This window comes from Dromiciops gliroides, chromosome 2 (genome assembly GCF_019393635.1).
Source record: "Dromiciops gliroides isolate mDroGli1 chromosome 2, mDroGli1.pri, whole genome shotgun sequence".
In the NCBI taxonomy this organism is placed as follows: domain Eukaryota; kingdom Metazoa; phylum Chordata; class Mammalia; order Microbiotheria; family Microbiotheriidae; genus Dromiciops; species Dromiciops gliroides.
Genome location: NC_057862.1, coordinates 508,595,697 through 508,622,604, shown reverse-complemented (window position 1 = coordinate 508,622,604; position 26,908 = coordinate 508,595,697). Strand labels below are relative to the sequence as shown.

Genomic DNA, 26,908 nt, shown 5'->3' with positions numbered 1-26,908 from the left:
CTGCCCAATAGCTTTTTTTTTTTTCTTAAACAAAATCTATGAGTTTAGCAGTGTAGGAACTCACTAAGTAAGGGACTTCCTAAACATTTTCTCTGAAACTTATAGTTTTAGAAAACTGCCTAGGTAGTAAGAGATTAAGTGATTTTTTCTGAGTCACACAGCCAAGAGAGGCTGAATTTGAGTGCAGGTCTTCTTTACTCCAAGACAAACTCTCTATTCACTACACAATGCTATCTCTCTTCAATAGCTTTTAATCACTATTTATTTACAACAACTTATTTCCACCAAAGGAAGAAAGAAGAGTTACCATTCAGGTAGATTTTTATTACATATGAAAGGCAGAATGCCATCATGTATAAATGTTGTTGTTAAGTCATTTTTTAGTTGTGTCCAACTCCTTGTGACCCTGTTTGTTTGTTTTTTGGCAGAGATGCTGCAGTGGTTTGCCATTTCCTTCTGTCCATTTTCCAGATGAGGAAACCGAGACAGAGTTAACTTACTTACCCATGATCACACAGCTAGTAAGTGTCTGAGGCTGGATTTGAATATGTAAAGATGAGTCTTCCTGACTACAGATCCAACACTCTAACCACAGTGGCACCTAGCCAGGTGTATAGAAATAACTTTTTTTTTTTTGCAGGGCAATGAGGGTTAAGTGACTTGCCCAGGGTCACATACCTAGTAAGTGTCAAGTGTCTGAGGTCAGATTTGAACTCAGGTCCTCCTGAATCCAGGGGTGGTGCTTTATCCACTGTGCCACCTAGCTGCCCCTGTTGTGTTGGATTTTAATTTCTTTTGTTAAACATTTTAAATTGGGTTCTTCTACAAGCAGAACCAGGGAATTTTGCATGTGGCTTGAAGCCACCTAGTCCCACCCAAACTCCTTAGTTAGGAAACTTCCAAAAAAAAAAATCCTCAACTGCCTTTAGTTGAAGACCTCTAATGAATGGGTAAATACCTACCAAAGCACTTCCAGTTGGGTCTAATTGCTGAAAAGCCCTGTCCTCACCCGTTCTTCTCCCAACTTACTGGAAGCCTGAATCTGCCATTCCGCACCTTCTGCACCTTGGTCCTAATTTTCCCGAGCGGAACCAAGCAGAATATTCTCATCCTTCTTCCAGACAAAATATTTAAAAACAGCTATTGTGTCCTCACAGAGGAAATCACTGTGCTAGTAAAGACACACTGTTGCCCTTCTCTTTAACCTTTAGCTTTCCTCTTCATTCTTCTCTTCTTCCCCTATCATATGCCTGACCTTACCTCTATATCTTTGTCTGGCTTAAATGCCAGTAACACAAACAGAAGGATACACCCTATATACCACCCAGAACAATCAGGAGGGAGGATCGATGTGCATTTCTTGTATGTCTGTGTCTTGCCCGGAGCTCCTTGAAAAACTAATGCTGTAACAATGAAAACCAAACCAAACCAAAAACAAAACCAAAAACAAAACAAACCCTGATTTATTGACTTTGTTTTAGTATGACAGAGAAGAAAAAAATAGTTTTATCAGGGAAAACAAGTGAGGAAGGAGATGATAAGTAATGCAGAGATGACATTTTTGATGATAAAGAGGGTAACTGGAATTATACCATCGAGGAAAGGTCCCCAGAAATTTTGAATCTGTTTTTTTTTTTCTCTTAAAATTTGAGATTACAGGGACCAGGAAAAAAGGAAAATGGAAAGACCCTCTGAACAGAAAGTAAAAAGGAAATTGTTTGCAAGTTATAGAGAGCACTGACTTTAAGCCACAAATCCCCTATAAAAAAGCAACTGCAAGGGAAATGTAGGAAACATGATGAATCAGATTAAGCTTCACACTTAAGCAGTTAGAAAATTATGTTTTTAAACAGTATTGTATTTAATTCATAAACGGAAGAAACTTGCAAGAATGCTAATGCATCGATGGCTTTAAAAAAAAAACTTCACAGTCACATATGCATTTTCTAAAAAACCTAGAAACTGCGTTGTCCCAACTTTGCCAATTACTAGCTTTTGCTTTTTGTTTTTTGGGTTTTTTGGTTTTTTGGGGGGTGAGGCAATGAGGGTTAAGTGACTTGCCCAGGGTCACACAGCTAATAAGTATCAAGTGTCTGAGGTCAGATTTGAACTCAGGTCCTCCTGAATCCAGGGCTGGTTCTTTATACACTGTGCTGCCTAGCTGGCCCCAGTTGCTAGCTTTTGAACCAAAGGTGAATCACTTTCCTCTCTATCTCATGGTATTCCTCCCTTTGTTATAAGAGGCTTGGAAAAGACAAGTAAAAATTATAAGGAAAAGTGGAAAATATTTGGGCAGAAATTAGATTTAAACTATCAACTTATATCATTTGCCACCATGAGCTCCAAAAAAGTACAAGGAATTAATATAAAAGTTACACCATAAAAACACTAAAAGAGAACAGAAGTAGGTCTCTTTAGCTGTTGAAGAATGTTTGATGTGCTACCCTTCTCCTAAAATTAAGTTGATGGACTTGAGGCACAAATATGGCATATTTCCTTTGTACTTGGCATATATGGGAGTTTGTTTTGTTTTTGTTTTTATTTTTAGTGATGGAGGGAATGGGTGTTTATGTTAAAGGAGGTAGAATTTTTTTTTTGTAAATAGAAAAAATTAAAAGCAAATTTTTGAAAAGAATGTTGTTTTAAAAGATAAAAGCACTGTGCTTTCCAAACAAATCCTAGATAGGTGCTATTATTATCCCCATTTTTGATATGAGGAAAATGAGGCAGACAGAGCCTAGTGACTTGTCCAAGATGATACAGCTAGTTTCAGAACATTTGAACTCAGCTCTTCCTGACTCCAGGTCTAGTGCTCTAACCACTGCACCAATTAGGTACCTCTTAGAGTTGCCTAAAATTATATGAGCTTAAGTGATGACTATGGTCACATATCCATTGAACAGCTAGGTGGTGCAGTGAATAGTTTACCAGATCTGGAGTCAGGAAGAACTGAGTTCAAACCTAGCCTCAGTCTCTTAAGAGTTATGTGACCCTAGGCAAGTCACTTAACCCTGTTTTCCTCAATTTGCTCACCTGTAAAATGAACTGGAGAAGGAAATGGCAAACCACTCCATTATCTTGGCCAAGAAAACCCCAAAAGGGGGTCACAAAGAGTTGAACATGAGTGAAATGACTGAACAACAACACATATCCATGATAAAGCAGATAGGGCTCTAGGGCCAGCTCTCTCTCCATGCTGCCTATTTCTGAAACAAAAATTTCCAATTCTAATAGCTATCTTTGACAATTTTAGAAAAAACATGCTCTAATTTCTCTGAGCATTTGTTTATTAGCTACAACCCTCTTATTAAAAAACCACCTTTTTAATTTTAATCAGCAATTCAGATGTCATTTCTACAACTTTTACAATTCATTCATACTATTCTTGGTTGAGAACTTTCATCAAGACTTGTTGGAAGCCGTGCAACAAAGCTTCATGATGCCATTCTATTTAATGAAACGCTTGGTCTGCCTTGATTTTATGCTATTTCCAGAGTGAAAAGATTGCAAATGTGTGGAAAATGCCATTTTGGGGGCTCAGTGGTGGTTGTTAGTAAGCGATTTTTATTTATGACCTAGGGCACAGGTGTCTGAGAGTAAATGTTTCTTTTAACAGCAAGGTTCAAAATTTGGGAGAAATGTCAAAACAAGTACAACAACAAAATCCTCATCAGTGACTTTATTCATAGACTTATTCTATTTACTAATAGACTTATTCTAAACAAAGGATATAAACATACCCTTGACCAAGTCTACTTTTCTAAAAGGAATCAGTTTCATTAATACTCTTTTATAAAGTAACTTAAGACTGTGTACAAGGAAATATGATATAGTACACTAAAAATTGAACTATGAACTCTCATAGAGTATTTTTATAATCACACTTTTAGAGCTGGGAACAAACTTAACCTTCACACCTTAGAGAAGAGAAAATGAACTCATACAAGATAAGGAATATCTTTGTGGGCTGGGGGTTGAGGAGAGCAACAAATGTTGGCAGGGAATAAAACCTGTGAATTCAATATTACAGGGAACTCCAGGTGAGGAAGAGATATTGACTCATACAGATGTTGCAACACCTGCTCTATAATTTATAATATTCATTCATTCATTCATTTATTTATTTATTTTCGGGGTAATGAGGGTTAAGTGACTTGCCCAGGGTCACACAGCTAGTAAGTGTTAAATATCCAAGGCAGAATTTGAACTCAGGTCCTCCTGAATCCAGGGCCAGTGCTTTATCCTCTGTGCCACCTAGCTGCCCCCTATAATTTATAATCTTAAAGAGCTGACTGGGGCACTGAAAGTTTAAGGGACTTTCTCAGTGTCACACAGTCATTATGTGGCAGCAGAAGGGTATGAAGCCAGGCCTTCTAAATTTGAGGACAACTGTTATCCATTCAATAATATTATCAATGTCATAGGCTTACAGATTTAAAGCTGAAAGAAGACTTAATATCAACTAGTTGAATATTTCCATTTTACAGATGAAGAAACTGAGATTCTCAAAAATGTGCTAATGTTAGAAAGTTTAAAAGTAGTATTACTAATGCTGTTTTCCACGGCAGGTTCTCTGGCTCAAAATTCAGCCATTTTCTCCTTATCCAATGATTCCTTTCTTGCTGCCTACAAATATTCCTGGAACTTACCCATTCTTTAAAACTGAGAAAAGGAAAAAGAAAAAAGAAAAAAAAACTTTTCTCTTGACCTCTCTTTAGTTATCATCCTACCTGAAGTGGATAGAGGGTTGGGCCTGGAGTCTGGAAGACCTTAGTTCAAATCCTAACAAACTTAATAGCTGTGTGAACTTGGGCAAGTTTGAAGCAGTTTTCTTAACTGTAAAAAGAGGAATGATAGCACCTACATCATAGGATTTCTGTCAGACTCAAATGAGATAATATTTGTAAAATGCACTCACAGAGCCTGGCCCATAGTAGGTTTTACAGAAATGCTCATTTCCTTTTTCCTCTCTTTCCTCTCACTTTGCTAGAAGTTGTTTGCTCTCTTCATTTTCTAAGTTTCTGCTCACATTTTTTTTTGGGGGGGGGGCTGTCCAGTTGTATGGTTCTCTTCTCTTCCTTGCTTCTTAAATTATTTTTCTCAGTATCCTTTGCAGAATAATTATGGATTTCCTGCTCCCATGAATGCTTCTACCACTGTTCCCCCCTCCTCATCTCTCTATATAATCCCTTGGTATTGTTATCAGTTCTCCTTAGTGCTGTTGTCATTCAGTGACCAACTCCTTGTGACCCCATTTAGATGTGTTTTTTTGGTCAAAAATACTGGAGTGGCTTGGGATTTCCTTCTCTAGCTTATTATATATATGAGAAAACTGAGGCAAACAGGGTTAAATGACTTGCCCAGGGTCACAAAGCTAGTGTCTGAGGCCAGATTTTAATTCATCTCTTCTTGACTCCAGGCCTGGAGCTTTCTCACTGCACCTTCTAGCTGTGTGCCAAGCCCCCCCCTCCCCTGCCCCAATCCCTACTCATTCGTTTAATTATCCTTTTATATGAAGATGATTTTCAAATCTCTATAACTGGTCCCATCTTTCTTCTGAGCACGAGGGCTGTCTAGGTGGCACAGTGGATAGAACACTGTCCCTGAAGTTGGGAAAACTTGAGTTCAAATATCATCTCAGACACATACTAGCTGTGTGACCCTGGGTTAAGTCACTTAACCCTAGTTGCCTTAAACATGGGGGCCACCTCCAGTTATCCTGATCTATATCTTGCCACTGGACCCAGATTGCTCAGGAGGAGAGACTGAGGTTGATGACCTTGCACAGCCCTCCCTCACTTAACCCCTCTCTCCTTTACTGCAAGTCATGACATCACTCTGATGGCATGGTCTTCTTTGAGAAAGAAAGATAAACAATAATAAGTCCTCCACCAAGAACTGGCTGCTAGACAACTCTTATCTAAATGTTCCATAGGCATTTCATGATCAAAAAACCTAAGATGGAATTAAAAACTTTCCCTCTAAACCTTCTTTCCCTCTTTCTGTTTAGGGCATCAACTTGCTAGCTTTGCAAACTAGAAGTCATCCTCAATTCTTTACTCTTATTCAATTCTTCTATTCAATTAGTTACTAAGTCTGGTCAAATCTATCGCCACAGCCTTTTTCTCCCATCTGAACCCTTATCTCAACTCCTACCCCAACCACCCTGGTTCAAGCCATCATCTTTCCCTTATCCCAGATGATTGCAAGAGCCTCCTCCTTATTTTGCTTGCATCCAGTCTTTCAAAGCTCCACCCATCCATCTTCCACACATATCAAATTGATATTCCTGAAGGTCAAGCCTGATCATGTCACTCACCTTCTCAAAAAACTTGATTCATCCTCTAGAGCTTCTAGCATTAAACACAAATGGCTCATTTGGAACTTAAAACCCCTCACAATCTAGACACAGCATTGCATGTCTTTTCAGTATGATTAAGCATCAATCCCCTTCCTTACTAGCAAGGCCTCCTTGCTGTTACCTTGTATATGATATTCCATCTCACTGATCTTTGTTTTTTTCATGGGCTGTTCCCTACAGCTAGAATTCTCTTTCTTCACAACTTTCCCATGTTGGAACACCTAGCTCTCCTCAAGTTGCAATCTTGCCTCCTTCAAAGATCCTTTTCTTATTTGGCTGTTAGGGCTCACCTCCTTCAAATCACCTTATACGTTTTTAATAGATAATATTTATTTGTGAACATGTTTTCTTCTCTCCTTTCCCCATAGTATAATGTAAACTCCTCAAGGGAAGGGGTTGTCTTGCTTTTGTATTTGTACACCCATTGCCTAAAGAAGTGTCTGGCATATAGCATGTATTTAATAAATCCTGTTGATTGTTTGGTTGACAGTTTCTTATAAGTAAAAAGCATGGTTATCTAACCTCCTACACTATAAGAAGAATTATTTAAAAAATGATCAGACCTGAGTAAAGAAAATGTTACTTGATAAGTTCCTTTGGAAGGTGAGACTTTTTAAATATAAGAAGGGGCTATGTGGCAAGACTGGATAGAGTGTTCAGCCTGGAGTTAGGAAGACCTGAGTTCAAATCCAGCCTCAGATACTTATTGGCTGTGTGACTCTAGGCAAGTCACTTCTCAGTTTCACTCAGTTTCTTTAACTATAAAATGAGGATGATAATAGCACCTACCTCTCAGGATTGTTGGGAGGATCAAAGGAGACATTTTTCTTAGAGTTGTTAGCATAGTGCCTGGGGCATATTGGTGATGTATAAATCCTTAATCCCTTTGCCCTTCCCATTTTATAGTAATTTCATTTTCCTGGATTGTATTTAAAGATATCACCTCCTGTAGCAATCACTTGACTTTATTATTTTCAATTTTTTCAATAATTTCATAGATTTATCTCATCAATTTTAATCTGTTCTAAGGCTAGTTGTGTTTAATTAATGATTGTAACTTGATTCTACTGCTTTCCCTACATATTCAATTCCCTCCAATGTCAGTTTCATTTTCTTGCTTTGACTGGCCTCTATGGTCACTTTCAGTTGGGATAGACCACTATTGCTTTCTATAATAAAACTGCAGTGATCAGATTAAGTGGCTTGGAGATTAATATATAGAAGAGTTTAAAAAATCATTACATATTGATCAGTTGTATAGTATATATTTGAGTTGGGTAAATCAATCCCATTTCTTCCTTTTTCTTTTGGAGTTTCCCATGGTTTAAAGGTTACATGATTAATTGTTTAGAATCATGAGTGTTTTATCTTCTCAGTGGAAGCAGGAATGATTATGTTTTCTTGAATGTTTATTCCCTTTCAACACTCAAAGGCTGCTTAAATCTAGTTATGCTTTCTTGTTCAGGAAAAAAAATAATACTTTGATTACCCAACTCTATCCAATGGCTTTGAAAAAATGCTAGGAAGTAACATTAAAATATGATGGGAAGTGGGTTCCTAATATTGTCATAAAGATAAAAAAATGAAAAGAAACTAAAATCTATGTAAGCTCAGGGAAATTTTCCATGAATTTTCTGCCAGCCTGCAAGAACCTTCACCTAAGACCAAAATCACAAAGAAAAAGAGAAAAAGTGAAAGATGAACTCATTATAATGGAAAGCATGCTGAACTGAGGATAAGGGCATTTGGGTTCTTAATCTGAAGGTTTCCACTCACTCACTAAGTGACCTTGAGCAAGTCATTTGACAATGCTGGTGTTTTCCACAAATACTCTGAATCAGCAGCAGAAAAGATCATGCTCCATATTTCTTTTGTATCTCACTTCCCCTTCCACTCCAAGCAGGTAACAAACTTCTATATACCTAAGATATTTTTGTTAAATATGCGTATTGAAGGAATATTAAAAATAAGGGGCAGCTAGGTGGCGTAGTAGATAAAGCACCGGCCCTGGATTCAAGAGGATATGAGTTCAAATCTGACCTCAGACACTTGACACTTACTAGCTGTGTGACCCTGGGCAAGTCACTTAACCCCCATTGTCCTGCAAAAAAATTAATTAATTAATTAAATTTTAAAATAAAGTCAAACTAAATAGATTATGGGAAACTCTAATGCTATCTACTTCACTATAATTACTGTAAAGCATTATGGAAACCATGTATATTTAAGGAGGTTTAGAAGTAACAGAACTCTAGCAATGCTGGGTTGTTCCCCATCCTCCTATAAGTCAATTTATCAATTAATCAATAAACATTTAAGGTTTATCCTGTATTAGGTGATGGAAATACAGAGACAAAAATGAGACATTCTGTCCCCATGGGACTTGTTTTCTACTGGGGGTGGAAGAAATATATTCCCATATAAGTATATAAAATATATGTATACAAAATAAACACAAATTAATTTGGGGAAAGAACTAGTAACTGGTGGATCAAGAAAGACCTCATGCTGAAAGTAGAATTTGAGATGAGTTTTGAGAGATTAGAAATGAAATGTGTTTGAAGAACAGTAGGAAGGTTAATTTGGCTGCTGCTTTGGTTGTAGAAAGTGTTGCATCTTCCAGGTAAACTGATTTGTTGTGTGGCAAGTGGCAGACATGTGGCTAAGAAACTCCCAATGGGTTTATGCCACTTCTTCTACTTTGGTGGAAGCTATAGCAGCCACAACATAGAAGGGGATGGCATCTGAGAAGCAAAGAACAAGCTGATGAAAGGGAAAGAGCAGTACTATGTAGTGGAAAAAGAGGTAGATTTAGAATCAAAGGATCTAGCTTTGAATTCCACCTCTGTTCCTTAGTGTTTGTGTGACTTGGGGCAAATCTCTCTTGGCTCTGTTTCCTCTTTTGCAAAATGAAGAGATTAAATTAAATGTCACCTAATGTAGCTTCTACCTCTAGAGTTTATGATACTGCATCCTGACCTAATTGAAGAACATTTAGTCCACCCATTCCTTTTCCACTACTCACCCCTCATGTTTGTGGATATAACAAACAAACAAACAAAAGGACAGGAGAAGGGGACACATCTTTACATATGAAGCCACTAAGAGCTTATAATAGAGTTATACAGTCACTCATGCAGTTGCAGGGTTCCACTATACACAGATTCTTAAATGTAGCAACCATGGACACATTATTCCTTAGAATATTTCACAAAGATTGAAAGTTCTAATTGGTCTATTTGATATGGGGGTGTGTGTGAAAAAGTAGAGAGAAAATATGGAATCCTCATGAAAGGTTTCTTGTTATTTTTTTAATGCCTATCCTCTGGTTTCTTAACTTGAGAACTTTGCCATTTGCATCTTTTTATGGGATTGTGATATTTTACAAGGCAAAGGAAGGATGCAATCAGGGAAATAAAATAATGGCATCCTTAACCTCATTAGGGAATCTGAAAGTTGCAAAGCTTAAACATGATACTTGATCAAAATTTTTCCATTTAATGTTTTTTTCAAAAATTTACTATATGTCAAGTGAAGGAAGCACTTATAAATACATACTACAATGAATGATTCTTCCACTCTGAGGAATTAACAAACTAATTTTGAGAAACAAATGATCAAATAGAGACAGGAGAACCCAGAGCAGACACTTGAGGAAAGGTTTGGAAAAACTTTGGTCTGTGAGTTCAAATCCTTCTCTACTTTAAGTTAATTTAACTATCTATGGTTCTCTTTTCAGTCTGACAAAATAGGCAACTAAAGGTATCATTATCAAATACCTGGACCATATCTACAGAAACATAATAGTACAGAGAATGTATATGACATTCACAGATGGTATTTATTTATCAATTTGATAAGCATTTATTAAGCATTTACCATGCAGCTAGCTCCAGATTAGTGCAAATAACGAATCATAAGAACTGGTTGCCTATATTCTCTCTCTTTTTGTTTTCTGTGGGGCAATGAGAGTTAAGTGACTTGCCCAGAGTCACACAGCTAGTAAATGTCATGTGTCTGAGGTTTGATTTGAACTCAGGTCCTCCTGAAATCAGGGCCAGTGCTTTATCCACTGCGCCACCTAGCAGCCCCCAGTTGCCTATATTCTAATTTTTACTCAAAGTTATAATTACAAAAAAATATAGCAATTGGTCCCATTGTTGTTGTTCTTTGTTATTCAGTCGTGTCAGACTCTTTCTGACCCCATTTGGGGTTTTCTTGATAAAGATACTGGAGTGGATTGCCATTTCCTTCTCCAGCTCAGTTTAGAGATTAGTTAACTGAGGCAAACAGAGTTTGGTGATTTGACCAGTGTCACACAGCTAGTTATTGTCTGAGGCCAGATTTAAACTCAGGAAGAAGAGTCTTCCTGACTGTAGGTTCAGCATTCTGTCTGCTATTCCATCTATTCAATTGGTTCCAATCCAGTATAAATGTGCAGTGCAAATTTAAATAATGCAACTCCATTAAGGGATTTGTTAGTCACATTAATTGGGATCCAGTTTCTCACAGGGCTAACCACTGGGGATACAAATAGAAGTACAAAGACAATCCTTGGCCTTGAGGAATTTACACTCAAACTGGGAAGACAACACATAAAAAGAAGTTGAATAGGGAATAGGGGGCAGCTAGGTGGCCGCAGTGGATAAAGCACCAGCCCTGGATTCAGGGGGACCTGAGTTCAAATCCAGTATCAGACACTTGACACTTACTAGCTGTGTGACCCTGGGCAAGTCACTTAACCCGCATTGCCCTAAAAAAAAATAAAAGTTGTTGAATAGAGAGGTTCCTTCGGAAGGTTTCTTCCTCTAGGCCTAGTGGAGAAAGTCTAGATACCAGGAATTCTGATACTTTGCTTTTTGGTTTGCAGAGATCTTTATGTATATGATCTCATTTAAGCCTCAAAACAACCCTGTGCAGTAAATTCAACAGGAATTATTACCCATATTTTAAAGATAAAAAAGTTGAGGCTGAAACAAAAATGAGTGAATTGACCATAGTCATTGATCCAGTAATAATTTAAAGAAGGAGTTGAACCTAGTTCTTCCTAATTCAATATCCAGTACTCTATCTGCTAAATCACACAGTGTCTTGATTATTGTTGGTTAGTTTGGTTAGTGAGAATACCATGCTTTTAACTCTAAAGTCATGGATTAGGATTCTTGGAGGGAAGCTGGATTTGTTCTTTCACTCCCATGAACTAGCCTCTATTTCTAACTGTTAATTACAAATTTATATGCCCTATATTGATAGGTATGCACTAGCTAGCAGGGCCCAGTTTCATTTTAGACAAATTCCAATAATAATGGTTACCATTTAACTTTGAGTTTACTATGTGGCAGCCATTGTGCTAAACACTTTACAATTATTACATTATCTGATCTTCACAACAACCCTGGGTGGGAGGTGTTATTACTAAGTAGAGGTTTAAGTGACTTGCCGAGAGTGATACAGCTAGTGTCTGAAGCCAGATTAGAACTTGGATCTTCTTGATTCTGGGGCAATCATTCTAACTGACCCTGGGAGGGTTACCAGTTCACTTTTAAAACAATGGATTCACAGATATCAATGAAATTGCACCAGAGAGGTTATCTCTTGTGGATAATCTGAAGTCCTAAGCCTATGGGTTGATTCCCATAGAAAAACGCCAGAGTTAGTTACACCGAATTCTCCGAAAACAAAGCAGCAAAAATTAATGTTGCAATGATGTGGAACCTAATCTGTCAGGTACAAAATGTACCATAATAATTATAGAATCTATCCTGCAAAGAGACTCAGAAAGCATAAAGTCCAAGCCAAACCAGAAGAGTCTCTTCTATCACATCTCCATCCCACATCATTCCAGCTCTACTTTCAGTTCTCTAGTGATGGGGAATTCAGTAACTCCTGAACCAGCCCATGCCACTTTTCAAGTACTCCATTGGATTTCAAGCTTCATCAGGAAAGGGACAGTCTTTTGCATCTTTTTGTATCCCCACTACTTAGCCCAGTGCCTGGCACATATTAGGTGCTTAGTAAATATTGATATATCGACTGATTGTCAGGAAGTTCTTCCTGGATGGATAGAGGTACTAACTCCTTCCTGATAATGCCCATCCAGTGCTCCCAATTCTGCCCTGGATGGACAAGTAAAATAAATTGAATTCTTCCATTAAATTGTTGGAACCAGCTCTCATGACATTCTCCTAAGGCTTCTCATCTCCAGGTTAAATATCCCTATTTTTTAAAATAGAAGCTTATGTAGCATTGTCTCCAGCCCCTTCTATCCTAATCACTTTGTTTTGAACATGCCACAGCTTATCAATGTCCTTTCTAAAATGGGGTAGCCAGAATTGAACACAATAATCCAGATGTGGTCTGAAGATCTCTTTCCATCTTAAAAGCCCTGTATGCACATTACCCAATTAAGAATACATTCCACAACTCCCTTGGTCCTTGTAGGCTAAATGAGAACATAACTCTAGCCTCCATTTATATAGTGTGCATTTCACATGAAGGATCCCAGAGTCACTTAACAAAAGCTCTCTCTCGACCATTATTAATGGCCTTGCCTCTGGCATACTCCACACCACAATTTTAGTAAGAAGTAGAAAAGAATCTGGCAATAACAACTCATTTCTGACCAGTCTTAAAGTCTATAGGGTGCTTTCTTCCAAATGAAAACATAAGGATAATTTGTGCAGATAGATATGTGATTTGTCATTACCTAATTGGAAACTTTTAGCATCTTGCTCTTAGGACCAGAGGATATGAGAGACTTGATTTAAGACTGATCTGAAAAGGAGATGTTGTCATCATTAATCTTTCACTGACAAAGGCATAGAATAGACTAGGAAACTTTCTTTGCAACAGCTTTACTTATTCTGTACTGAGGGGGACCCAGGGGGCTAGAGGAGTCCTTCTCTTCTCTTAGAAAGGGCTCAAGAATATTTTCCTGTATGTTATCTGGAGAAACAAGAGGGACACAGAGAGAGGTAATTCAGTACAAAGAGAGAAAACCTGGACTTTTGAGGCAGGGATGGGAATCATGTAAAGTATGAGAAGGGACCTTCAAAGATATGCCATAAACTAAACGAAGGAACTGGGAATTTTTACCCATGAGAAGAAAAGATCTAAAAGGGGCCTAAGAATGTGCATTTGAAGAGCTGCTATATGAAAGCAGGACAGCAAGGTGGTGGAGTGGATGGAGCATCAGACCTGGAAACTGGAAGGCCTGAGCTTAAATTTGGCCTCAGACACTTATTACCAGTGTGACTCTGGGCAAGTCACTTGGCCCTATTTGCCTCAGTTTCATCATCTATAAAATGAGCTGAAGAAGAAAATGGTAAATCACTCCAGTATCTTTGCTAAGAAAACCCCAAATGGGGTCGCCAAGAATCAGACATGACTGAAATGGCTGAACAACACATGAAAGAGGGATCACACTTACTCTTCTTGGCTTGAGAGAACAAAACCAGGAGTAATAAGTAGAAGTTATGAAGAGATACATTTGAACTTGATATAAGAAAAAAAAATTCCTAGTGATTAGAGGTATATAAAACAGAAATATAAATAAAATAGATTGCCACCTCCCCTTACCTCATTCCAGGTAAATCATTAAGCAAAGGCTCAATGATCACTGGATTAAAGTATTATTAAAAAGATGCTTATCTAGTTATGTGTGAGACAAAATGGCCTCTGAGATCCTTTCCAATTCTAAGATTCTATGATTTGTAGGATCTATACCATTACTTCACTTGATATATTGGGATATAGAATCTCAGGGAAGAAAAGTGAGTTGCCCATATTCGTGCAGAGTTTTTGAGACATGACTAGGTCTTCCTGGTCTTCTGATTGCCAGTCCCTCTGAACATAAATTTACATTGGTCCATTGCTTAACATTTATCCAATTTTTGGCATATCCCTTTACCATAAGAGTATGCTATGTGGGGGGGGCAGCTAGGTGGTGCAGTGGATAGCACCCACCCTGGATTCAGGAGAACCTGAGTTCAAATCCAGCCTCAGACACTTGACACTTATTAGCTGTGTAACCCTCGGCAAGCCACTTAACTCTCATTGCCCTGAAAAAAAGAAGAAAAGAAAAAAGTATGCTAGGCTATTGCCTGATGGTTTGGAGTAGAATTTCTCTTTCTAGTTTCTTCTTTGTGGATTATAATGGTTATTCCAATTGGGTCTTCCAAAGGTATAACAGAAAATACAAAAACAAATCATGTAACTATCATAATATTAATTATATCTTATAGATGGGGTGAGGCACAGAGCCAAAAACTCAGAAAAATAAATGCTGGTAGCAAGTGTAATTATCAGGCATTACCTCCAGGAGGTAGACACCAAAATAAATAATAATATAAACACTTAAAATAGTTGAATGTTAAAATCATTTTTGGTCTACAAATAATAAACTAATAGATATCTTTAAGTATCCAAACTCTATTCACCAAAATATACCTGATTCCTGTATACATCCAAAACTTCAGAATTTCACTAGGAAAACATATTTAGGCATTTGTAAGGTTTTTTAAAGCCAAAAAGTTGTCAAGTTTGAAAATAAAAGCAGAAAATGTGTTTCCTGGGGCAGAAAGTCCGTTTTTAAATCGCTAGAGAGCTAATTGGTGATTCAAAGGGCAATGATAACAGATGATTACGTTTTTTAATGCCTACAGCCCAAGGGAACAGCAAGCTATGATGAGAGCAGTTTATCACAGACACTCACCTCAGAGGCATCAGTGGGAAAACTAGTGTAAGAAAAATAGTTCTGGGTATCCATGAACACTACACTGAGAGTGCCATAGGTCTAGTTCCCAAAACACACACACACACACACACACACACTCACTCACTCATTTACCAATGTTTTTTCTGTCTCTTACCTGACTAACAGTAAGGACTAAATATATGTAAGTTATTATGTGTTTTAAATTGTAAAAATCTCTTAAATTAATTACTAAGTATCTTCTTTGAGTAGAACAACATCTGGACTTCAGCATTGTCTACAGAAACTCATCTTTCTGCAAGATAACATTAACTCTGAAACTCACACCATCTTGGACCCCCTTCTCCCCTCTGGTTGGTGTTCATCCATCCTTTCAAAGAGAACCAATTGGGGACAGCTAGGTGGTGCAGTGGATAAAGCACTACCCTTGGATTAAGGAGAACCTGAGTTCAAATCCAGTGCCAGGCACTTGACACGCTAGCTGTGTGACCCTGGGCAAGTCACTTAACCCTCATTGGCCCAGGGGAAAGAGAGAGAGAGAAAACGAACCAGTGACTTCAAGGTGTGATGTCTTGACTTGCATATGAATTGGAATTAAGTGAGGCTGAGTTGCACAACATCATCAGCTTCACTCTCTTTTCCAGAGACATCTTACAGATATCTGACAAGCTCTAAGTGCTTCATAGCCCCTGATTCAGCTGTCTTCATGGCCATTACTACAAATTGTTTTCATCTGCCTGTTATACCAGGGGAAGTCTTCAGACGCTTGGAGCAGACACCACCACCCCCCCAATTGATTTGAGGCCTGTTGATTACCCTCAGCTTGGTTTAGCCTATTTGCTGAGATGGTTTTATTAGGATGTGGCCAATGCACATTCTATAGCATCTTGGCACCACAGGTGAAAGTTGAGTGACAGGTGGACACCAAAGGTAAATGAGCAGTTCTGAAAAGGATTCTGAAGCCCTAACACCAGAGATTCTAGTCTTCCCTAAACACCCCATACACCCCATCCCTCTAATAGGAAAAATGGAAGGTGGGCATCAGGGAGCTCCTTCAAAATCCTTCATTAGGAGAGGGTACCCAAGATAGCCATCTCATTACTTCTCACTTGTTTGTACCCCCATGGACTTCATCTTGCCCTCACTCTCACCCTATGCCAAGTACTCTTTCCTCCCCACTACCCCCTGGACCATGGGTTAAAAGGCCCAGAAATAGATTAGGTATCATTCAAATCTGTTTTGCCCCCTGAAAGGAAAACCTCATTCTTAACCAGCAGTGTGATTTACAAAGTCAGATTGGGTGTATTTGAGAGTGCATTTATCATTGTGAGACAATTTGGGTTTGAATCCCAAGGTTGCCACTTTCTAAATATGTAACCTTATAAAAATCACTTCACTTCCTTGTAGCTCAGTTTCCCCCAGTCTAAAATGGGCATGGTGATAAATGCTCTACCTCTCTCACAAGACTGTTGTGAAGTTCAAGTGAAATATAATGGATACAAAGTGTTTTGTCAACCATAGAGTGTTATATAAATGTCAGCCATCACTTGCTATATAACTGCTGAAAATCAATGCCTGATGAGTCTGAAATGCCTTTCTCATAGCAGGAGTGTGAATGCTTATGGAGTCAATGTAAGCTCCTCCCTGACTGTACTCTTCATTCTAAGCTTCAAGCTGTCATCCCTGATGAAATTCCTTGTCTCCTATTAATTTCCTCAATATACACATAATAGCTGCCTATAAAACAGAGCTGGAGAATGCCAGAGCTGCCAGGGACCTGAGGAATCATCTCTTCCAAATGCCAAATTTTGTAGGGGAGGAAGGTGAAACAGAGAGCAAAAGTAACTTAATGGAAGGTCACACTATAATAAGTTGCAAAGCTGAGACTTGAACTAAACCCAGGGGTCTTTCCACTACCTTACTTGCCTTGTAATTTCTTAATTGTTCCAAAGCCAAAATCTCCCCTCATGTCTGGCTGAAATATCTGGGAACTCATTTTAAATTAAACTAAAGGAAAACCATTTAATGATATGTTACCTTTCTCCCCTAGAGCAAAGGATGAGGAAAGATGAAAGACATTAGGAAAGGGCACCCATATGTATTTACATGCATTAATGTAAAATATACATATGGGGGGGGGACGCTATACAATAATCTGAGAGGAATTATCAACTATGTCCTGCATGAATTGTATTCAGAGAAGAGTTAACAAGAATTAATGGTTGGGCAGTTGTCCAATTCCTCCCCAGGTTGTCTTTCACTTTTTTACTTTACTATTTGGAATTGATGTTCAAAGTTGGCCTATAATAAAGTTGATTTTATTTACTTTCCCAGGTCATCTGTAGCAATACAATTTTGGCCATTAGAGTAAACTCTCAGGAGCTGACAACACAATTGAAAACTTAATACCAATTTGGTCAAAATATTTTAGTTTTATAAACAGAAGCCAATATTGTTAGGTCTTTTACTTCTCCAAAGACATTTTTACCTAAATAAATATATTTGACTATATAAAATGCATCATATTCCACAAGTTATCTGTCATTTTTACCTTGTGTCCTACCTTATATTAGGCCCTTGTATACCATGTGACTGCTACAATACCTAATGCAATATCAAGGGGTTTGAATAGGATTGCAGGGCCCCAAACAAGGTATGTGGGGAGGGGGACGAATATTTCTCTTGTTTTCTTCAGCACATCAAGAGGACTATGTTCAACTTTGGCTTAGGGATTTAAATAGGACTTTGACCAAAAGAAGCATATGCAAGGAAGGGTAATAGGGCAAGGGAATGAGAAACAATTTCATACAATAAATGTTGAAAGAAACCATGAGTATTAGCCTTGAAAAAAGAGGTCCTTAAAGGAAATCATGATAACAACAGTAATAGCTAATACAGCACTCTAAGATTTGCAAAATGAATTCTATATATCTGATTTTAATCCTCACAACTCTGTGAAGTAGATACTATTATTCTCCCATTTTACAAATAAAAAAAATAGCTTAAGAATGGTTAAAGTTACTTCCCCAAGGTCACATGGTTACTATTTGAAATGGGATTTGAACTAAGGACTTCTTGACTCCTAGTCTAGTACTCTATCCATTGTACTACCCTAGTGCTCTCAAATGATCAGTCTTTAAATATATGAAGACTGATGATGCAGAAGAGTAAGGAGACAACTTTTAATGCCATCTAGTGGGGCAAAATGAAGGTCAATGGATCAAAAGTAAAGGAGAGTAGATTCTAATTCAATGTAGAGAAGACCTCAATAGAAATTGGAGGCATCCAGTAGTGGAATGTGTTGCCTTGGAAAATGATATTGCCATTACTGGAAGTATTTAAGAAAGATTGTGTGCCTCTTGATTTGACTGGCCTACTTGTCCAGGATGTTTTAGATGAAAGTAGAGAGGCATGAGGACGTGAAAGTCCCCTGGTACTCTGTCCTTGTCAGCCATTGTCTGAAATATTGTGTTCTGTTCTAGAAACCACAGTTTAAAAGGACACTGATAAACTGAAGAGTGTCCAGAGAAAGGGAACTAGGATGGTAAAGAGTCTTAAGGTCATGTCATATGAGGATCATTTGAAGGAACTGGCATGTTTATGGGGGTGGAGGGAGGGAGAAAGGGGAAGCAATAAATGCTTTTGAGTATTTGTCATATGTAAGAAGGATTAGATATATATTGTTTGGACCTAGGGACCAGAACCACAAGCAATGGGTGAGAGTTATAAAGACATCAATTTATTCTTGATGTGAGGAAAAAGGCCCTAAAAATTCCATTGGTACAAAGGGCAATGAGCTGCTTCAAAAGGTGATGGGTTGGCCTCCCTCGGAGGGCTTCAAGCAGAGGCTAGACAATCACATAGCAGGAGAGTGTGATGGTGGTGATTCCTTTGCTGTGTGGCTCTATGGAATAGAAGGCTGCTGGGATTCCTTTCAGCTCAAATCCTGTGATTCTGAGACTTTTAAGCCAAGTTTTTAAAGCTAAGATTCTTTGGTTCCAAATGAACACAATCAGACTTGGAGTTGATAGGGATTTGATGATGGTCAGAGACGTTATTTACTGTTTTGGGGCAGGGCAGAGAGGAGGAGACAATCAGGGTTAAGTGACTCACCCAGGGTCACTCAGATAATAAGTGTCTGAGGTTGGATTTGAACTCAGGTCTTCTTGACTCCAGGGCCAGTGCTCTATCCACTGCACCACCTAGCTACCCCAATCAGAGACTTTAAACAACCTGATACAGGTCACACATCTAGTGGATGAAAGAGTAAGGATTTGACCCTAGGCCCTCTGGTTCAAAATAAAGCACTCTGTGCTAATAGTTCAAAATTAAGTATTCACTAAGTATATATAAATCTCTGATCATTAAGGTTATATGAGACAGAGGAGAGCAATAAGACTTAATCTGCTTATAAAATGTATAAAATATGGGAGGACTGAACTAACTTCTAAGGTCTCTTCCATCTTTAAAGTTATAATTGATTTCTTTCCTTTTAGCATCTTCCCACCATAGAAAAGCAATGGCACCATAGTGAGAAGTTGTTGGTTTTTATTTGTTTCAGTCGTGTCTGACTCTTCCTGACCCTGTTTGGGGTTTTCTTGGCAAAGGTACTGGAGTTGTCTCCCATTTCCTTCTTCAGCTCATTTTACAGATGAGGAAACTAAGGCAAAGAGGATTAAGTGATTTGCCCAGGGTCACATGTCTAGTAAATATCTGAGACTGGATTTGAACCCAGGTCTTCCTGACTCCAGGCCTTGCTTTCTTTTTTTCTTTCTTTCTTTTTCTTTTCTTTTCTTTTCTTTTTCTTTATCTTTCTTTATCTTTTTTTTTTTTTACAGGGCAATGAGGGTTAGGTGACTTGCCCACGGTCACACAGCTAGTAAGTGTCAAGTGTCTGAGGCTGGATTTGAACTCAGGTCCTCCTGAATCCAGAGCCAGTGCTTTATCCACTGCACCACCTAGCTGCGCCCCCCCCCCCCCAGGCCTTGCTTTCTATCCACAGTCTCACCTAGCTGTCCATAATGAGAAGACTTGAGTTCAAACACCATCTCTGATATACCTACTACCTATGTAAATATGGATGAGTCAGTATCCCAGGGCCTTATTTTCCTCATTTTTAAAAGGAGGTAGTTGGACTCAAAGGCCTCTGAATTCCTTCCCAGCATTATTTCCATGACCCTCTGATTTTCTTGCTTTTTCTAAGGAAATGGACAAATTAATTCTTAGCTTCCTTCAAGTTTCATCTCAGATCCTCCTTCCCAAGGGTAGCCTTTCATATCCTCCTCAGTTGTTAGTTTTCTTTCATTCCTTAGATTAGCTTTTATTTCTTACCTGTGTAAATGTTGTATTTCCCTGCCAGAAGGTAAGCTCCTTGTTTGGGAGCTTATCCAGAATATAGGACAGTGCCTTGTACTTTAGTAGATGCTTAATCAATGTTTGGTGGATCTTGTGAAAGCTTCAGCCCTTTTCCCTCTTTGGATCTATAAGCCAGTTCATTTGAGGTAGGGAGAAGTAAAATAAAAGAATCCAGATGGCAATTAATGACCAGTGCAATCCTTAGATCATTGTCATAGGCTTTCCTTGTTTATGCAATTGCTAATTTTGTTTTTTCCATGCTTATCTTTTAGATATAAAGAAATTAGACCTGTACCACTGACTCCACAGGCTCTGTGACTAAGACACTGAAGGAAACGCTGCTTGGGTATTTTTAATTTGTATCATGCTGACTTAATAATCCTTGCTGGGCTAGAGGTGAGCCTTATTAAAGTACACAAATTTAAGTAAAAACTACTAGTGCCAGATTGTGTGTAACCACTGCTATTGGAGACTATCTAAGAATTTCAGCCACAGTCCTGAAAAAACAGAAATAAGGACTTAAAGGTAAGGAAGGCAGTGTCTCTTTACTCTGTGCTACAGTTTCAAAGAATCATGATCACGAACGGTTTCCCTGATGGAATGAAAATCATTCTCCAAAGATAGAGAAATCACCAAGGAGCACAACATCAGAAGATTGTAGGGAAAAGCACTGGATCCATAATGTACTTCATTTTTGTGCTCAGGCTTTTACTAACAATAAAAACCGAGGGAAATTACATGACAAGGGATCTGTAAGGCAGTAAACTTTGTCAGAAGCATGAAGAGTTACCATCTGGTGTCAGCCTGGATTTATGAGTAAACTCAGAAATGTTTTTAAAAGCTTAAAAATCACTACACAAATTCAGAGAAAGTTTCCCACCCATCACCCCCACCCCCAGCAAGCTACATAAATCTATAAAAGCATATAGTGAAATGTTCCTGTGAAGTATTAGGGAAGCAATCACATGCCAAAGGCACCCCATAATTCTCACCTCCTCATCCTCTACCTACTTACTGCCCACCCCCACCAAAGAGGAAGCAAGCTTTTGGATGATTATCCAAAGAGAGAAGATTACTGGATTCAGAGTCAGTTTAATTCTAGTTCTATCACTTCCTGCCTCTGAGATCCTAAGCAAATCATTTCTTCTCTGTGGGCTTGAGTTTCCTCCTCCATAAAGTAAAAAAGGTTACACTTGATGACCTCTGCTATTTCTTCCTTCTCTAAAACTATGACCACTTAAACAATAAGCCCAGCTTTTCCAACAGTGATTGAGTCCAAGGACTAATAAATGCATAACAAGTTGCCACTTTTCCTTCGGAATATTCAGTAGCACTTTAAAAATTTCTGATATATATCAAGAAACAGCTCAGTTTAAATATGCATAACACAATTGAAGAATAAGAATATATTTCAGTTCCCACCTACATTTTCCCCCCTTTGCTTGCTTAGATGTAGTTTGGATAAAAGTTTTTTGTTTGTTTTTTGTTTGTTTGATGCAGATGTTTTTCTCATTCTTGAGAGAAACTTTTGAAGAACCAAAATGAATAAAAGAAAATAGAGTGTGGATAAAAAAAATACTGCAAGTCTTTCTCATAAATTATCTACATTTCTTCCTAAGTAACTCTCAGTAACTCTTGTAACACCTAGTATGTGCCTTGCACATAGGCACTCAAAGATTAATTGATTTATTGCTTGGTGACAAGGGTAAGACACATGGGAATAATGGCCTGTACAAATGATATTAGCTTGAAATTATGACATTATGAACTACATACACATGTACACACAAACACATATATCGAAAACATTTGTAATCTGATGTAACATATCAGAAACTTTTTATTTATAACGTACTATTATACTTCTTTAACATAAGACACTAGAATAATAAAAATTATTAAAGTCAAATTAATTATAGAAATAAAAATCTGACAATATAAAATTTTAAATTAATAACTTCAGTCATTAGAAATTTGGAATAGTCATTTACTTATACATAAATATACATATAAACATATATACATATGTGTACATATGTATATATATATCAACAGAATACTAAAGGCATCTTACAAAAAGACTAACTATAATATAATTACATACTGGAAATAACATGGTATATTAGAAATATCGATGAGATGAGAGTCAGGATTTAAGAGTTTTTAAACCATTATTTAACCTCACTAAGCCTCATTTTCCTCATCTATACACATTTTTATGAAGGAATTTTATAATTTCATCAGCATAGGTTTGGTAACTGGCTCCACCCAATGCAGGTCATAACCAATCTATAATTCAACAGATTGGAGCAAGGATATGGATAGGGATGGAGAAGTAGATAGGGACAGAATAGGGGTAAAGATAGAAATGGGATGTGATGGGAATGGGGATGGAGATGGGGGAAGGTAGAGGAACAGAGGTTGGACCTGTGATTTAATGGGTATAAGGAATCCCCTCTACTCATAAAAGTTGGCACCTTCTCTGCAAATTATATTCTTAAAGAGTTGCCCTGGGCACTAGGAGGTGATGGGTCTTGCCTAGACAATAACGGTGATAACTCATTAACAGTTAACTCTACAAGGTTCTCTGAGGTGTATAAAAATTAAACTTCTTGCCTAGAATAACAAATCTAATTAAGTATAAGAGGTGGGACTTAAGCACAAGTTGCATTTGCTCGAAGCCCAACATTCTTTTGAATATTTCATGTTGTTGTTTTTTCTCATCTATAAAATAGTGATAAGAATATATGTACTACTTATGTCACAGCACTGTTAGTTTTAAAGGTATTGAGAAACATGGAATTATTATTGTTATTATGAGGTTGATTAGTTTACTTTATAACCATATTTGGAAGAACACTGCCTATTTAAGACTCTGTCACATATAGATGGTATTTAATATATGTTTAGTGAGTGATCGAAGCTCTTAAAAAAAAATTGATTCTTTGGACTGTGTTCATTTTAATAAGAGAGGTATTCTCATCTTATTAGAACAAAAGAAAAAACTTTCCACATAGTACTGTACCTTTAAACAGGGTCAGTCCCTGTAAGTTTCCTTTGATTTTAGTCAGTTTCAGTTCCATCTGTCAGGCCCAACCTTCTACACATGCCGTTTTGAAAAGTGAAAGTAAGGATTCCACTTTACAGAGCTCACAGGCTGCCACTAAAGTGATCCCTAAAGTGATTAATACACAAGAAAATACACTTTACAGTTGTCCACGTGAATAAAATTTTGAACAGATACTTTAAGGGATTTGAATGGCTTTCTAACCTCTAACTTGATGGTATTTCTATACTCTGCAGTTTATGAAGGGCAGCATTTCCTTACTGGAGGTGACTGCATACAAACAATACTTTGTATTTATCAGCAAACTTGGAACAACCTCTATATCAGATCAAATTGTATCACTTTTAGGCAAAGACTGGTTCAAGGAAATGGTGTCTACACGTGATTTTACATCTACAAAAGCCACTTGGTATAAAAATTCATAAGCATAACACAAAAAACATTGATTACTGTTACATGATTTATAAAATGGTATCAAATTTACTTAATAAGAACATTTATAGTATCTTGCCAGTGAAACAAGTACAAGTCACTAGCGATCATAAATGAACTGGATATAAATGGTGGAAATGATGTTTTGAAGAAATGGCATAGACATGTTAGGAGTACAGATTTAGAAGTGGAAAATCCTGAAAGGTCATATAGTCCAACTCTCTCATTTTGTAGATAAAGAAACTTAGATCCAGAGAAAGTAAAGTGACTTGCTCAAGGTCACATAGGTATGTCTCAGATCCAAATCCAAATTCTCTGACTCCTAATCCCATGCTCTTTCCACCACAACAAATTTTTGTTAGGTCAATTTATTTATGAGTTTTCAGGGTCTCCAGCCTTATCTGTAAGGATAAGGTATGTTTGTATCAATTAAATATATGTCATTTTAAAATTTTACAGGTGTCCCCAAAAGTAGAAAAAATATAACAGTTTCTGATGAAAACACTTCAATTGCCCAAATGAGGACAATTTAAAAACAGATCTTTACACAGAGAGAGAGATGTAATGAATACAGAGAAAGGCAAAGACATTTAAGAATTTATTCTGGGGCAGCTAGGTGGCATAGTGGATAAAGCACTGGCCCTGGATTCAGGAGGACCTGAGTTCAAATCTGGGCTCAGACACTTGACACTTACTAGCTGTGTGACCCTGGGCAAGTCACTTAACCCCAATTGCCTCACCAAAACAAAAAAAAGAATTTATTCTGACATACCTCATGATGTACTAAAGATAAGAAAATGTAATTTTACAGTTCATAATGATTAACTATACAGTATTGTATAAAACATAAACTAAATTAAACTTCAAACTTACAACATAAAACACACTGTCACATCATTAAACTTGGAACCATTGATTTTGGTCTTGTTGCTGGCAAGAGTTGGGTGAGTGTGAAAAAATATTTTGTAACATGATCAAGAAAAATATAACCAAGATCCAGGGAAAGTGCTTGACCTTGTTGAGATATTAATTTCTCCTTTTTTTGTGCACTCTTTTAGCCTCAAGGTCAAAGAATACCATGCATCAGGACAAGAAATATGTAACTTTTCTCAAAATTTTCAGTATGCATGCAAATTGGTGATGGGGCCCAAGCAAAGACTAAGGTACTTTATAAAACTACATCATTCCCACATTTCTCTAGGCATTACGAGAATCCTTGAAAGTTAATTTTGGTTACTGCATGTATCCTTTATCTTTGGAGTCTTTCAGGTGAAAATCTAGGGTCAGTATGAGTTAAGAAGATCATTTCTATCCTATGCTACAGACCTAAACCACTTGATCACACCACATAACTTTAAAAAACCTAGCATCTGACCTCAATGTTTATCTATTGCCTGATATAAGAATTGAGCCACTCTACTGAGACATGGAATTGAGGAAAAATCACCTGGGGCATTTTTCCATATCTATCAGACTATGGGTCTTTGACAGTCTTTCCTCCCCTAATAGATCTTATATAGCACATTATTTTACCCCTTGATTATACATTGATAATGTAATATTGTATACCATATACCTAACATTGTGTTCTTCATATAGGAACCACCTAATAAATGTTTATTGAATGATTAAATGAGCATATATTCAAGTCAAAGTAATAAAGTAAAAAAGAAACAAAACATTGGGATTAAACACAGCTTTAAAACTTCCATTATTCAAATACATTTTAAATAAACTGTCATCTCAGAAGAGGATAAAGTGCTTGACTTGGTGACAGAAAGATCTGGGTTCTGATCCCACCAATAATACAGAAGTGTCGGAACAACTCCACAAAGAAGGGAAGAAACCCATAGATAGTGGGAGTAGGGTTGCTTCCTATAGAAGTTGAAATCTGAACTTAGTCTTAAAAGAAGCAAGGAATTTCAAGAGGTAAGAAGGGAGAGCATTACTGGCATGGAAGGCAGTCAATGAAAAAGCAAAGATATAGAAGATGGAGTGTTTTGTATGTGAGAAATAGCCTGCAAGTCAGTATTATTGGGTTTACAGAAGGAAGTAAAATGTGAGAAATCCAGACCATATTCAACACCCTGTGTTCCTTTATGAAACCTTTATAATGTTGTGATCTCCTTAAACACTATGGAAATAACATCTGGACTTAGTCTTGTGTTCTAGGCAGTCTAATTATCTGTATGACCTTAGATAAATCATTTCCCCTACTTGGGAGAAAAAGGTTTGGTTTGTTGTTGTGTTTGTTTTTTTTTTAATGTAAGAGGGATTTCTAAAATGATCATCACATTTCCTTCCAGATCTAAAAAAAAGTCCATAATAATCCCCCAAAGATCTGTTTTTTCTCTCTTTTGGGCTAAATACCAGCAAATACACACACACACACACACACACACACACACACACACACACACACACACACATATATATATACTGGGAAGGAATGTACCAAGTCACCCAACTTAAGCCTAATCAAAAGACACAGTGGCAAGGATTAATATAGCAAGCCTGGCTCAAGGTGATTATGAATATACCTTCCCTCCCCAGAGAACTTGCTTGTTCCCCTGATAAAGGGAAAGCCTATTTGACTATAACACAGAATGAAGTTATTTACCAACAGTTTTTCCTCTACATGCTATTCTGCCAATTCAGGTCTCAAAGGTCCAATCCTTCACATTCACATAAACGGAACTTCCTTCCACTTTAAAAATAGCCTTAAACTATTTTAAGTTTAGTAATCATGGAATGGAATAGGGATGTGATAGTTAGGGTTACAAAGGAAATAAATAGTAGCTCTGTAAGACCACAGACCTGGGTTTGCTTTTTAAACTATTCATTAATCCATGAATTCCATTATCATTCCTGCTGACTGTGGAGTACTGGGTGAAGCACTAGATTGTCTATTTAGATGAGCAGCTCTCCAGGGAGTTCTCAAATGTGTCTGCTACCATCATGTGAACAAGGATACCCTAGA

General features: G+C 37.5%; 1 protein-coding gene across 9 annotated transcripts in view; it reads right to left on the bottom strand.

Moving 5' to 3' along the window:
- DLGAP2 (DLG associated protein 2) overlaps positions 1-26,908 on the bottom strand; it is a 1,236,668-nt gene that overhangs the window by 678,112 nt on the left and 531,648 nt on the right. The window contains exon 2 of one of the 9 annotated variants that reach the window (XM_043984243.1): positions 23,455-23,604. The exons of the other annotated variants lie outside the window; for them this stretch is intronic. Within the exon in view, the coding sequence (XP_043840178.1) occupies positions 23,455-23,512 (58 nt within the window). The 5' untranslated portion in view covers positions 23,513-23,604. The remainder of the gene's footprint in view (positions 1-23,454; positions 23,605-26,908) is intronic. 9 annotated transcript variants of the gene reach the window in all.